Raw genomic sequence first — 14,033 nt, 5'->3', positions numbered from 1 at the left:
TTTATTGATTATTGATGTGACCTCTCAGCAACAATATTCCGGATTTGAACCTGCTAACAGTCTAACGGGGGCTTTTCACTGTGAATTGAGCGTATTTCAGACTTTGCTCTGTGCTTTTCAGCCGATGTCAGTATGGAGTTACTCCATCCTCATGCAACCATGACCATGAATGGAACAAATAGTAAAGTTGAATGGATGAATTTAACTGGATAATAATAATTTTGGAGTCTAATGGATAATAAATACAGATAAATAAGTTGCCTCTCAACACATTATTTCTTCATTTCTTATCACCACATGTCAGAATGATTCAGGTGTCAAGATTCATAGAATAACTCATTACTTTTTGTTTTGTTTTGTTTCAGGCTTATATTATAGCTCTCGTGTTGCGACATTCAGACACAAACCTGTTATTTAGTTTTTGTGTCTGAAAAAGAGGAGCTTTTTAACCATTGAACCTTAGTTGAGCAAATGTACCTGCATCATATGCAAAGATTGATAGTCAGCTGTGTCTGCTCACCCGTTCCTTCATTAAAATATGTTTGTAATAATTCTGTTGTGCAATGCGCATACTATAAAGTTTATTGCTTGAGAAATGATGTCACCCTAAATGAAAGGCTGGCCTTGTTGGATTGTATCTGTGTGTGGGTCTCCAGGTCAGCAGGCAGATGCAGAGTGTGACAGAGGAGCTGTGTGCGTGCAGGAAGGAGCTGGAGACACAGACCACAGCCATAAAGAGAGCTGCCCATGACAGGGAGGAGCTGGCCAAGGACAAGGCAGCTCTGGATGTCAAGCTAAGCTCTGCTGACCGAAAGGCCTGTGGTCTCACGCAGGAGCTGCTTGCACTGAGGTCTGACGTGTGTTTTCGTGTCTCTCCGTGTTTGTTTGTGTGGTCTGACCGCTGAAATATTTGGGACCCGTTTTGATATTCAAAATCAGTTTTAACAGTGAGTTACGTTCAGCAAAAACATGAGTGCAAATGTTCGGCTTGACATCAGGGGTTATTGTTCTACATTTAGCAGTAGTTCAGGCTGAGGATAAGGAATGAATGTAACTCAGTACAGTGTCCTCAAATGCATCACAAATAACCCACTGTGTATGGCTGTGTGTCAAACTGACTGCCATTGTGTACTTGCATTTAGTTTCTGAAGCCTCATGTAACAAGAGTCTTTCAGTAACATGGTTTTATTTGGAAACTCTGCTCATGATGGATTATTGAGTTTTATGACCTTCTACACCTAAAGGCTTAAAGGTCTTTTTTCCCCCCAAACTGCTGTAATGCCGTGTTCCAGAGCGGACAAGGAGTCCCTGGAGACGACGCTGTTCGAGAGCCAGGAGCTTGTGTCGTCCCTGGAGGCCCAGCTCACCAGGTTGGAGGGGGAGAGGCGTGCCTTGCTCCTGGCTAACGAGGCCTTGACGCGTGAGTAGCCCTCTCCCTGGGAGACCCCAGTGTTTTCTGTGCCAAGCCCCCCCCTGGCCGTGGAGCTTTTCCAGCAGGCCACTAGAGATCCATATTTCAGTTGTGAGCTCTGTAACAGCTGGACCGCAGCATCACTGGAGCTGCTTTCTCAGCTGACCCGCCACTCTGCACAAACACACATGGATCGGATAAATGGTGTTAAGCTAGCATGTTCCCCTTAAAGATATGGATGAATGCACCCTATAAATTAAACTCAGAATGCTGTCTCTGCTAAGCTGGAACATCTTTTGTTTGCTAAGTCTGTTCTTCATGTGATGTGCAACTGGTGCACATGGGCGATTTCGTCTGTTCAGGTGATGTTGCTCAGGTCCGTGCGGACAACAAACGGCAGTCTGCACAGGCTGCGCTGGAGCGGAGCAAGCTGGAGGAAAAACTGGCTCATGTGGGGACCAACATGGTGCTGACCCTGAAAAACAGAGAGCAAATTCACAGCGAGCAGCTTGATGCCGAACGCCAGCAGAAGGTAGAGTGAGATCATTCTGTCCTATCAAAATCCAATCACACACTTGAGCTATCTCGTGTCTTAATTGTAACAGTGTGTGTGTGTGTGTGTGTGTGTGTGTGTGTGTGTGTGTGTGTGTGTGTGTGTGTGTGTGTGTGTGTGTGTGTGTGTGTGTGTGTGTGTGTATGTGTGTGTGTGTGTGTGTGTGTGTGTGTGTGTGTGTGTGTGTGTGTGTGTGTGTGTGTGCTGGTTGGCAGGTGCAGCAACACACAGAGCTGACGCTGCAGCGGCAGCAGGCCGAGGAGCAGCTGCGCAGGCAGTGTGAGGAGCAGCGTCGCCACAGCCAGAGGGAAGTGCAGCAGGTGCAGGAGGAAGTGTCCAGGCTGCAGCAGGACCACAGCCAAAGCCTCCTGCAGGCCCACAGTGATAAGCAACAGGTGTGCAAGGTGATCCTGAGGTTGATTCCTCATGAGTTGTTTGTGTACTTCAACATGTTTCAGTATTTAAAGGTACAGTGTGTGATTTCTAGGGACACCTCAGAATGCTATTTATTGCCGTTTTTATTTTATTTTTACTTTCTTTAAGAAAGGCTGTCGTCCATCTCTTTGATTCCTGATTTGCCAAAACATTACAGTGGAGACAAACGCTGGCCAACACACCCACTTTCATAAACATACAAATATGGGACCACTGAGAATAAAAAACAGTGGACTACCAAATTGTCCTGAAATGTGTTTTATGACTGGTGCAAATCTGATTTGGCACCCTCAGTGCAGACAAAGCATTTAAGACTGCATGTGAAACAGAAATGAAAAAGCATCTCACCTTATGAATTATAACACATTAGGCTAGTAGTAATTCAACATAAACAATTGTAATTGTTTATTGACATAGAAACACTCCTTTGTTTTTGTTGTATTTATTCTAAAGCACTTCTACAGTTTTAGAGTTAGGCGTTCAGAATGACTTGTGGTCATCTTATGTGACACATATTTATGTATATATTATTTAACCTGGCATTTTCAGTAGAATTTTAACTTGAGACTCTGTGGGCCCACGTGCAGTGTAACTTAAGAACTTCACGGTAAAGTTGTTCAAGTCGTTTGAGTGTCTTCACTATATTTAAATTTTCATTTTATTATTTATTTCATTCATTTAAAACAATGCAACAACAGCATTTCATATGAATGAAAAGGAGCAGAAAGAAGTAAAATTTATAATGTCTGCCCCTTATCAACACTAAATCATTTACAGTTCCAGTTCAGTTTATTTGAGTGTCACATGCAGCGTTTTTTTCCAAAACATCAAACACAAAATACATAAATAAGGTTGATCTGCTGCTCCGCAGTGTCGTATTTCTGTACCATTGATAATTTAACAAGTTTCTTAAACACATCAATGGATTTAGAAGTTTGAATTTTACAATCCAGATGTTCCACAGACCGACTCCTTCCATTGAGATGCATTTTTCCTTTACGGCCGATTGAAACCTGGGTTTTGTAAAAACCTCAGTTCCTTTCAGTTCATATCTACTTTTTCTCTTGGCAAATCTGTTTTGCAATTTGTTTGGTAAAATTTCCAGATGAGCTTTAAACATGGTTTTTAGAAGGTTATACTCCACAAAATCTTTAAATTTCAGTGTTTTTAATTGTGTAAATAAAGGATTAGTATGGTCTCTGGAACCACTTCCACTAGCGACTCTAATCGCTCTTTTCTGTAGAAGAAAAATTGGATTAATGTATGTTTTACAGGCATTTCCCCACACTTCAATACAATAGGTCAGATATAGCGCTATGGATTCTTTCTGTGATTTTAAAGGTGATTTTGATGGCTGTGGTTGTTCTGAGCAGGCTCTGTCACTGAAGGAGGCAGAGAAGGCAGCCCTCACAGAGAAGCTCGCCGTGTTAAGGCAGGATCTGGCCACTGCAGATATGGAAATGGAGTACTTGCAGAGGGAGGCGCTCGGCCAACAGGAGCAGGACAAGGTAAAAGTAAATTGTGAAATAGCTGTACTTTTTTTCTGACTTACCTCTGAGTCCACATGATTTTAACCTCAGCAAATGAGAGAGTAACACAAAGAAAAAAATGTTTCTTTGGACAACCACCTGTTCGTTTCATATGCAAAAAATGTATATACAAAAAAGAAAAAGAAAAACACCAAAATTGGACCAGTCATAGATTCATAGAAGATAGAAAATGTTCTCAGGGAATTTGATATCTAAGGAAGGATGGATTCGTACCCAAACGGATAAAATCAAAATGTAATCATGTAACCAAGCACATTTAGAGCATCAACACACACACTACACATTTACTTTTGAGAAACATCCCCTGAAAATGTTGTGTTTCAACTTTTATTTTTAAACTTTGTGTACAAAACGTTGAGTCAGTATTGTTAGTTAGGCCAGAATATGTGTGCATTTATTTGCTTTGTAACTTCAATTCTTCTTTGTCCCAGAATGCGATGGCTGTCCTTCAGTCAGAGCTGCAAGACTTAAGGGCTCAGTTCGAGGAATCCCTGAACGCTCACGAGAGCTCCAGGAAAAGTCTCACTGAGCAGGTCACAGAGTTGAATCAACAAAAGGAACATGTTCAACGGGAGGTGAGAGTCTTTTGAGTCTCGACTTTCACCACAAGAATCACATTTGCTCCGTTAATATTTGTTGCTCTGCTGATTCATACAGATATCATTGGTATATGGCGGAATACGTGGTGTGGTTGTCACCATATAGATGGCAGAATCTGTTTGTGCAGAAGGATTGCAGAAATGGATGGGAAATTGCAGGCTTGTTTGACTTGGCATTGGGCGGGAGACCTCTGACCTGCCTCTGCTGTGAGGCTGTGAGAGAGAGTTTACACCAATTAGTACCCGTGCAAGCGAGAGCCATTTACCATGGGCCCATGTTTACATTGGCCTCTGTCACAGAGCTTTACTAGCATCAGGGTGCCATCAGGTGTGGAGCACAGAGCCAGAAAGTCCCGCGTAAAGAGTTGGTGTGGTGTCCCCCTCTTAAGACTCCTTACTCAGCTCTCATTTTCTGTCTTATTTTCCTGTCAAGTCAGCTCAGAGAAAATGTAGTTCTCTTGACCTGAATATAAACATAAAAGTGCAATTAGAGACTATAATTTTGGCCCAGTGACATGCCGCTCGGAGCCAAATGAGAGCAGTAAATCTCATCTCTGGAGGTTGCATGAGGTCACGATTCCAGGCAACAGGGTCGCTGGGTGTTTGAAGGAAATAACAACCTCATGCTCACCTCATTAGGATGTAACCATGGAGTTGTAAGGGCCTCAACATGGCTTGATTTAAAAGCCTGGGAGTCACATGTTTTTATCTATGAAACACTTTGGGTTCAAGAAAAGAAAAAACGAGAGGGTCATCCTGTTTTTACACTGTCTCCTCGGTCTTGTTAGAGTAATAGCAAATGAAGATGTGTGGAGCCAGAGCAGAACCATGTTGAGGTTTGGTCAGCCCTTCCTAACATATATCAAATCAGCCTTCAGCAATGCTGTCATATTTGGCTGCCACCCCTCTTTGTCCTTGTTTGATTATTTTCACTAATCCCATGTCAGGATTCTCATGTCAGAGCGGCACAAAGCCGGAGTGGGAATGTGTGTGACAAAGAACTGGAGAGCAAGAAAGAAGAAGAAGAAGAAAGCAAAGCAGGATGGAGAGAGAAGGAGAGAGGGGAGGATACGGTCCCTGGTACCATAATATGAAATCAAAGTTTGAGTTACCGGTAACCCCTTGTGTAAATAAGCCGATGGGGAGTGTTTATTTTCTCCCTTGCAGCAGTGAGAGGCTGGCTCCACCGGGACTCCAGGTCCCCCTCTCCCATCCGCATAACACAACACTGCTGCCCTCATAGTTTCTGCCCTTCCCCTCCACTCCCCCCGCCAGAAAAATCAGATAAAATAAAGTATAATTGGCCAGATCAGCCCTGGCTTGTTTTTTCTCACATTAGAGTTTATGAGAAAGAACCATCTTGTGTGGCCTCTAAACATAACACTCTTCCTCCTCCTCATCCTATTCCTCATCCTCCCTCTCCCCCACCCAACCACTCCACGAGGGTGGGGCTGTGGGGGGGGCGGGAGCTGCTGTTTATCATGTTGCTCTGTGTGGATTCTTTTACACTGCGAGCTGCAAAAGAGCAGATAGGGAGAGACAGCTTCTGGCTGGAGGCCCAGTTGGCTCTGCTCCATGCCCAGATAAGCTCAGGCCTCCCTGCTTCGCTCGCTACACACAGCATGTTGCCATAAAATGGGAATACAGGTCACAGAGTATGTGGAGGTTGTGCACACAGCACTTAAAATTTGAGATGTTGAGATTTAGCTTTCAAACAATGATACTCCCGTCCATTATCTGATCCGGGGTCACGATTACAAGATTTCTTTCTTTCTCAAGAATTAAACGGTGTCTCTTAGTCATCATTCAATTGTATATCTTATTATGACGTCTCCCATGAAAGGCCTTCATTGTGTGCAGAAGTTGTTGTGTTTTTTTGTTTTGTTTTTTCAAATTACATCAACTTCTTTTAAACATTTTCAACGTCCATTTTTGTAAAACAAGAAGCATTCAAAGATTTTTTTTCCAATGAAGTTTGCAGAGTAAATGTTGAAATCCAAACAACAGGTTGGCCCTGTCACAATATTGCTCTTTTTTTTTTTTGTCAAATTCAGTTGGAGCTGGACAACAGGAAAAGTGCTCACATAGAAGACAAAAAAAGTCATGTGAAGGTGATCAGCACCAAAGAATGATTGTTTTCACTATTTATTGTGGTCATTTCGATGTTTCAGTCTTCTGGGTGTTGCTGAAGCTGAGGCTGAAGGAGAAACATTAATAAGTCTTTATTTCTTCATAATGTTCACTGCTTAAACACTTGGGTGATGTAAGTTCCTTGAACAACTGTTACAGAGAAATCACTGCTGCTGCTGCTCTTCCGACACTAAATAACAAGACAACCTCGTTTAAGGATTTATGCTGTTGAGATACATTCATGTAGTCGGAGGATCATCTTATTACTGTACACATTTCAGCAAATTCTGTGGTGTTCCACTTATTGTAATGGGGCTGTTACTTCTCCACACTTCTCCTATCATGGTCTTTACAGCATGACACTTTAGAGGAAACGGCTTTTTGTTTTCAGTGGAAACAAGTAGTGGCAGGTGTGTCACAGAGCCACGACAATGTGGATTGTTATTCTAAGAGACATTGAACGGTTGTAGTTGGTCACCATCAATGTAACGTCCATACTGAATATGATTGAAATGCTGGTTTTTTTTTTTTTTTTTTAATCCTTTCATGCATAGTCATAGCAGACAAGTCTAGTTTAAGTCTGTAAGCCAGCCTATCTATACACTTACATGCACTTGTTAAAAGACTTCCTGATTTTGCCTCATTAATCCACCTTGTCTTTCATCGTTCATGAATTGAAGTTAGAGGGCCTTCGACAGCAGCTGCAGGAGGCAGAAGACAGACTGGTTGATTGGAAGCGGGAGCTGATGGACGCTCACAGAGAGCTTCAGAGCTGTGCGCAGGAGCGAGACAACCAACGGAAAGAAGCACTGGACCTGAGACGGGTCTTGAGTGATGAGGCCAGGGAGAAAGGAGCCATCCAAGATTCCAACCAGGAGCTCAGAGCTTTCATCAAGAAAACAGAGAGCGACAACAGCAGGTACAGTTCACCGTCTCTTTAATACTCTCTTGTAACGATTAATGACGGATAGTGATGCTTTATGTTGTGAAAACATCTCCTCCAGCTTGAGACGAGCTGTGGAGGAGAAGGAGCAGAAAGTGTCTGTGCTCGAGGAATGTAAGAGCTCAATGCACCAGGAGACAACAGGTCTACGAGGCAACATAAGAGAGCTGCAGAAATCCCGTCTGCAGGCACGCAGAGAGCTGCAGGAGCTGCGCAGGCAGGTGAGACAGAAACCAGGTCACTGGTTTCCTCCTGATTTATCTGAGATAAAGGATAACCTCCAAGTACTTTACTCTGTTAACATCAACAGGTAAAGGTCCTTGAGGGGGAGAGCAGCCGGCAGAAACAGGAACTGCAGGAGCTGCAGGCCCGGGTCTGTCAGGAGGAGCAAAAGGAGGAGGAGGCCCGTCGCGATGCTTTCACTCTGAAGCAGAGGTTGCTGGAGTGTGAGGCTGGCAGGGAAGCAGCGCTCAATGAGGTAGAAGGCCTCCGGGGATCAATCTGTTGACAACATGCTACAGCAAACACTCGGCCTTGGCACACATACTTTACAAATACTTCTTCTACTCATGCTGAGACAGAGACCAGGAACAATATCACACTTGCAATGATGTGTTGAGTTGTAGATGTGTAATTAAAGACACTCCTAAGACTCTAACTTTATGCCACTGAAAAGTCACAAGCCGTGAAAAAAAAAACTAAACCTCAGTTTGCTTAAGCTTTAACAAAAACCTATTTTGTTGACCTCCTTGCACCTCCAGCCTTATTAAAAGGGTTTCAAGTTCTCACAACTGCAGCAACCAGAGTCCTCCAGTTGACAAATGAATGGACGTTGTCTCCCATTTCTTCTCAAAGCTTGGTATGCCTTGTTTTTTTAACAGCACTATTTATATATCATTCCTTTTAGAGATTAATTGTGATTTATCACATTTGAAGCATCTCAGCTAAGTATGTGCTTCACAGAGGGTTAAAAAAGTTCACCATCTCACATTATAAAGTCCACGTCCAGTGACTCCCTGAGTTTTTATCTGTGAAGATTGTAATCTCAAAACACACCGACACTTTAAAAACACCATGTCCATGTTATGTATCAGGGTAAAAGTAGACTGTCAGATAACATGTTGTTCTTTCATGAAATGAGTGACTGGTGATAATCACTGTTGTCCCTCTTACTACAATTTTAATGGCCCCATGTACAATGTACATAAAGGAAAGTGATGTACACTATTCCATAATTCAGGCTTAACTTGTATCTTCATACTGAGCCCGGTCATTGTGGTACTTCTTTCTGCCAGACAACCAAAACCTTTTCGTCGCGAGACCTAAAAATGCACAATATTTATATGTATTTTTTACATTACATGAAACATGTCTCTCATGTTGCATATGAAGGATGCAGTTCGATTAAAAGACATCACAGGAGGGAAGACTCTGAACCACCTTATGTAATGCATTTAGCAAAAGAATTTCCTTCTGGGATGAATGAAGTATTTCTATTATATATTTAATAAATTAAATACACACTATTTGGTTGTCAAAAACATTGTGTTGAGAAACTGAAAATCTGTGCAGAAATAATTTTCCCCTTACCAGTTTTTCCATTGAGGTGAGCACTTCAACTGTCTGCAGGTATAAATACAATATCCTTGGTGTGCAAGTTCTACACGGGTAGAGCAACATTTAGCAGCTGGGCCAGTTGTACTGTATATTGTTGGTTTTCCACAGACACTATTCTGCAGGTCTTTCTGTCTCTTTTTCAAATCCACAAAGTCATGAATGGTAGCGTAGCTCGAAAAACATCACAGCTATGACTTAGTGGTATTTCTGTCATTATATCAAGCTTGTGAAAATTGTGTGTATCTCCAGTAAAGACATTGCATTAGTTTTTCAAATCTTTTGTGTGTCTACACAGGTTGCAAGTCTTCAGAGTCGTGTATTAGAGCTGACCACCGAGACGCATCAGAACAAGGAGCAGCTGCAGGAAAAAGAAGCTTTTCTGCAGCAGAGTGATCAGTCCGGCAGGGAAAGAATTGCACGTCTGCAGGCAAAATTAGAGATGAGCAGCGCTCAAGTTAAGGAACTCTCTGTGCGAGTGGAACTCTCTGAAAACAAAGCTCAGACACTCGAGGAGCAGTTGGGCCTGAGGGACGCCAAATGTAAGGACTTGGAGCACAACCTGGCACAAATGTACTCAGCGCTGCGCCACACTGACATCAACTCCACCAGACTTTTAGTCAAAGCCGGGTCACGGAGACGGCCGCAAAGAAGTCACATGCATATGGATGGTATGAGCATGACTTATAACTGAGCATCAACCGGCCGTGTTGTTAAACATACTAATGGGTGCCGTGTCTGGTCAGGAGGAGAGAGTGCCATGGACAGATCGGTGTTTCCCATGGCTCATGGAGAGGATGAGGAGCTGAATGTGGAGTTAGTACACACAGCCGTACGAGAATTTCTGCAGGAATTCAGAGATGCAGCAAGAGAAAGGGTATTTTACCTCATGAATCAAAATTTGGAATTTCTAGGCATGTTTTTGACTTTCCTTCTTTCCTTTCCGTCTCCAGGACGAAGCCAAGGCTCAGGTAGTCACCCTCAGTCAACATGTTACAGAGCTCAAAGGAAGCCGTGACACATCAGCGTCCCGACTGCTCCAACTTCAGAGATCCTTGAAACAGTCAGAAGAAGGTAAGTAAAACTGAAGGATCCTACACAGTCGGTGGTATTTCTGATTATTTATGGTACATATTTTTTTCAGGAAAACGGGAGACTGAAGAACAACTCCACAAGGTGCAGGCTTCCCTTTCGCTACAGGAAGAAAAGTCCCGTCATACAGAGAGAGAGAAAAGAAGTCTTGAGGACAACATTGCTCAACTCCGGACGAGTCTACAAGCTGCTCAGACCGAAGCCTCTGCACTGCAGGTCCGTCAAAGTCAAATAAGAAGATGAGATCAGCACCCTTTATTATCCCGTTTGAGATTGAGGAAATCCTCTTCCAATTTCTCCTCAGGACAAGGTAGAGGTCATGCAGGGCTTAGAGTTTTCTGCAAATGCAGACCAGCGGAAGCTGAAAGAATCCCTGGAGGCAGCAGAAAGCAGAGCGAGTCACCTGGCGCTCTCCCAGCGAAGCCTGGAGGGCGAGCTTCAGAGGACACAACTGAGAGCAGCGGAGCTGGAGGCCGAGGCTGGAGCACTGCAGGACAGACTGACAGACCTGGGGAGGAAGTTATGTGAGAGTGAAGACCAGTGTGCCATGCTGCGAGTTAACCAGGACAGGCTGACCACCTCGCTGTCTCGGGCTGAACAGCACGAGAGCCAGCTGAGAGAGCAGCTTCACAAAATGTCCAGCAGCCTGGGTGACAGCAGAGCGGAGGTGGGGGCCCTGCAGGAGCAGAGCACACAGCTGCACAAAGCTCTGACTGCCAGTGAGCAGGACCGGAAGCTTCTGCAGGTACAGTCTCACTAATAAACTACACAGATAAACACTATGCAGATCAAAGCCTCTAGATTCTTGTTGCATAAAACAAAATGTGCATTTAGTGTGTTTATTGGTTTAAATTTGCAAACATTTCTTCACTATCAAACACTTCAATCAGGCTAACTAAACTTCAGTGTTCAGAGAAATGTTAAACCTGAATTTGAGGCTGCATAATAGATATAACTTGAAACCCTTCATGAAAAATAGATGTTTAAGTTCTCAGGTGAAAGAACTGTAAGTAACTCCAGTGACCAAATTCTACATGAAATAACCTTTAAAAACGTAGGGATTTCACTAAAAACAATAAGACAAAAAATATAGCATAAATCATCATGTTTTCAACATTTAACATTTATTTAATTGTAGATCATTGACATTTGCTTTAATATGTTCATCACTGATACATGTTTAATTAGGTGTTAATGTGTTCATGAGCATGTTGTCTCTGTGTTAGTCCTGTGAAGAACTATCTGTCGTAGGTTTGCTCTACTTTTTGTTGTGTATCAGAATAAACAATCAGAATAAAGAGTGATTAGGAGACGTGCATATGTATTGATGGAAGTGAAACACAACCACGTCACCTACAAGTCAAATGCAGATATTTATGTTTTTACATTTGATGGGCTTTTTTTGTCATTTATAGTAAAATTTAAAAGAAAGAAGTGTAAATCATAAATGAACTGCTGCCAAAAAAGCATACCATGATGTCTTAGACAATCTCACAGTATTGTTTTTACGCTGAATTTCTGGCAGCCACAGCTGCCAGTATTTTATCTTTAATTACATGGAAATGCATTTTTACTGTGCATGACATCCTGGGTATAAATCTCGGTTTGCTCAAAGGCTGCTGAAGAAAAAAGTGCAAAAAAAAAAAAAAAAAGCCGTGGAAAAATATAAACTCTTGCCCACAACTTCCAGCAAGATGTCAAAAACTGTAAAAACCACAGAATATAAAGGTGAGAAAAGTGAGTTCAGCCTGAGTGCACAGCAAGATGGTTTTGATGAAACTCTGTGGCTCGCTGTGTCGTGTTTTTTTAACACACGTGTGTCCATAGGAACGTTTGGATAAAACACGAGGTGCCCTGTCAGAGAGCAAGAGGCTGAACCACACGCTCACGGAGCAGACCCAGAGCCTTCACAGAGGCCAAGAGGACTCACTGCTGAAAGTTTCTGACCTGGGAAAGCAAAACAGGACACTGAAGGAGGTGAGTCACGTCGTTACAGTGTCAGTAAACAACAGTGCAAAGGTTAAGGTTCTGTTTTGATGTGCGCTTGATTGACTGCATCTCAGAGTCTGAAGCAGCAGCAGGATGCTGAACTGCAAACCTCCCAGCAGCAGCAGAGAGAAAATGTAGGACTCCAGGAAAAAGTTGTCCGTCTCCAGAGCGCCTTGCAAAGACTGCAGAGTGAGAGAGACGAGTGGGAGAAGGCGCTGACGCGGCTTGGGAGAGACAAGGCTGCGTTAAGAAAGACACTGGAAAAGGTGAGCTGTGAAACACTAGATTATAGTTGAAATGTGGCTACATTTACTTTTTCTAGTATGTTTTTCAGAATATGCATATTTCTAACATTTGAAATATGTGAAAAGATTTTGAAAGGCATACAATATCACAAGTATGTCTTTTTGGGAGGAAACTCAGAATACATTTCTTCTCCACAAAAAGACCCTCCTGGCTTGGGCCCCCATAGAGCTCCACCTTACCCAGTTTGTCCAGCAGACGTGTGATAACGTCATGAACTGTCCCTGAACTGGATATTACCGGTCTAAAATCGTATTTACAAGCATGCATTTGTTTTGTGGTGGGACGCCAATCTCCCCGTCAAACTCTAATGCAGGCACAGTGAGAAAAGGCGAGTTGATGTGGAAAGGCCCAAATGGGCTGCAAGTTTGAAGTAGCAGCTTTCCTCCCGTGAGCCATGAAGGTTTACCATTAGAGCACCATGCTGACCTGGCATTTCTCTATCAAGTCTTTAAAAACACAACTTGAATTTCTGCATTGCAATAAGGCCTTATACATCTTATTATATCTGGTCAAGATGGGCACTACAACAAATGAACCAGTACACTGGTACTTCACACAATCTTGTAGAATTCATTACAAACCTGCCACTGACTGTTGCTCTTCTCTGAAATCATATGTGGGATCGCATTCCAAAAATGTAATTCCTACAAGTAATAGAATATGGATTTCTATGCATCACTTACCTGAGGAACACCTGGGCTTCTGTAAACTGCAGTAAATAATCCTATGAATTTTCAATAGTGCACATAGTTAATGCAGGACATTAAACAAAATCCCTTTGCATAAAACTTGGGGACTTAGCAAATGCAGATGAAAAAGGTCAAAGCAATAGCTATTAATCAACATAGGGCTATATATGGAGGGTTTTTCTGTTGTTTAGTTTTTTTAAAGGCTTTTCTGAAGTCTCCCATGACTCAGCTGCTTTAATACTGGTGATGGGAAGTTGTTACTTAATGGGAACAAGCTTAAATAAAACAGAATATGTATTGAACCTAGTCCGCAGAACGTTAAAGGGCCTTTGGTCCGTAATCCTAAAAGGTCTTTGCACTGAATATGAGGTAAAAGGTCTGAACTGTATGAGGGAGCCAAACCACAATTGGCTTTAAATGTAATTAAAGCATCTTAAATTGTGTCCTACAACTGCTGGAAGGCGTTTTGCACGTCTGCAGCCAGGACTGAAGTAATGTGCGTTTAGTGTTGGTCAGAAGCCCTGCTGCCACATTCTGGACCGAGTGAAGACGGGCAGTTCCCGAAGCAGAAACTCACAAAGCAGCTGCTTTCTGAATCCTCACAAGAAAAGATCATTTTCAGCAAATAACTTGTCAAAACAAATTGTAGTGTATTATTTGTGCAAAGTGGTCCCAAAGTTGATGGAAACACGTCGCCGGACGACCAAAGCCAGGCAGCTGTG

At 42.8% G+C, this 14,033-nt stretch overlaps 1 protein-coding gene across 1 annotated transcript in view; it reads left to right on the top strand.

The window, feature by feature from the left end:
• crocc2 (ciliary rootlet coiled-coil, rootletin family member 2) overlaps positions 1 to 14,033 on the top strand; it is a gene marked incomplete at both ends in the record, with an annotated part of 41,621 nt that overhangs the window by 26,290 nt on the left and 1,298 nt on the right. Inside the window, 16 exons of the mRNA XM_080505670.1 lie at positions 657 to 850; positions 1,293 to 1,420; positions 1,774 to 1,943; positions 2,180 to 2,359; positions 3,773 to 3,907; positions 4,381 to 4,524; positions 7,359 to 7,597; positions 7,683 to 7,842; positions 7,932 to 8,099; positions 9,534 to 9,906; positions 9,982 to 10,112; positions 10,189 to 10,309; positions 10,380 to 10,543; positions 10,632 to 11,072; positions 12,155 to 12,304; positions 12,391 to 12,582. Of these exons, the coding sequence (XP_080361796.1) occupies positions 657 to 850; positions 1,293 to 1,420; positions 1,774 to 1,943; positions 2,180 to 2,359; positions 3,773 to 3,907; positions 4,381 to 4,524; positions 7,359 to 7,597; positions 7,683 to 7,842; positions 7,932 to 8,099; positions 9,534 to 9,906; positions 9,982 to 10,112; positions 10,189 to 10,309; positions 10,380 to 10,543; positions 10,632 to 11,072; positions 12,155 to 12,304; positions 12,391 to 12,582 (3,090 nt within the window). The remainder of the gene's footprint in view (positions 1 to 656; positions 851 to 1,292; positions 1,421 to 1,773; positions 1,944 to 2,179; positions 2,360 to 3,772; positions 3,908 to 4,380; positions 4,525 to 7,358; positions 7,598 to 7,682; positions 7,843 to 7,931; positions 8,100 to 9,533; positions 9,907 to 9,981; positions 10,113 to 10,188; positions 10,310 to 10,379; positions 10,544 to 10,631; positions 11,073 to 12,154; positions 12,305 to 12,390; positions 12,583 to 14,033) is intronic.

This window comes from Blennius ocellaris (assembly GCF_963422515.1).
Source record: "Blennius ocellaris genome assembly, chromosome: 12".
In the NCBI taxonomy this organism is placed as follows: domain Eukaryota; kingdom Metazoa; phylum Chordata; class Actinopteri; order Blenniiformes; family Blenniidae; genus Blennius; species Blennius ocellaris.
The sequence above is the reverse complement of the archived record's forward strand: the minus strand, read 5'-3'. Positions and strand labels throughout refer to the sequence as shown.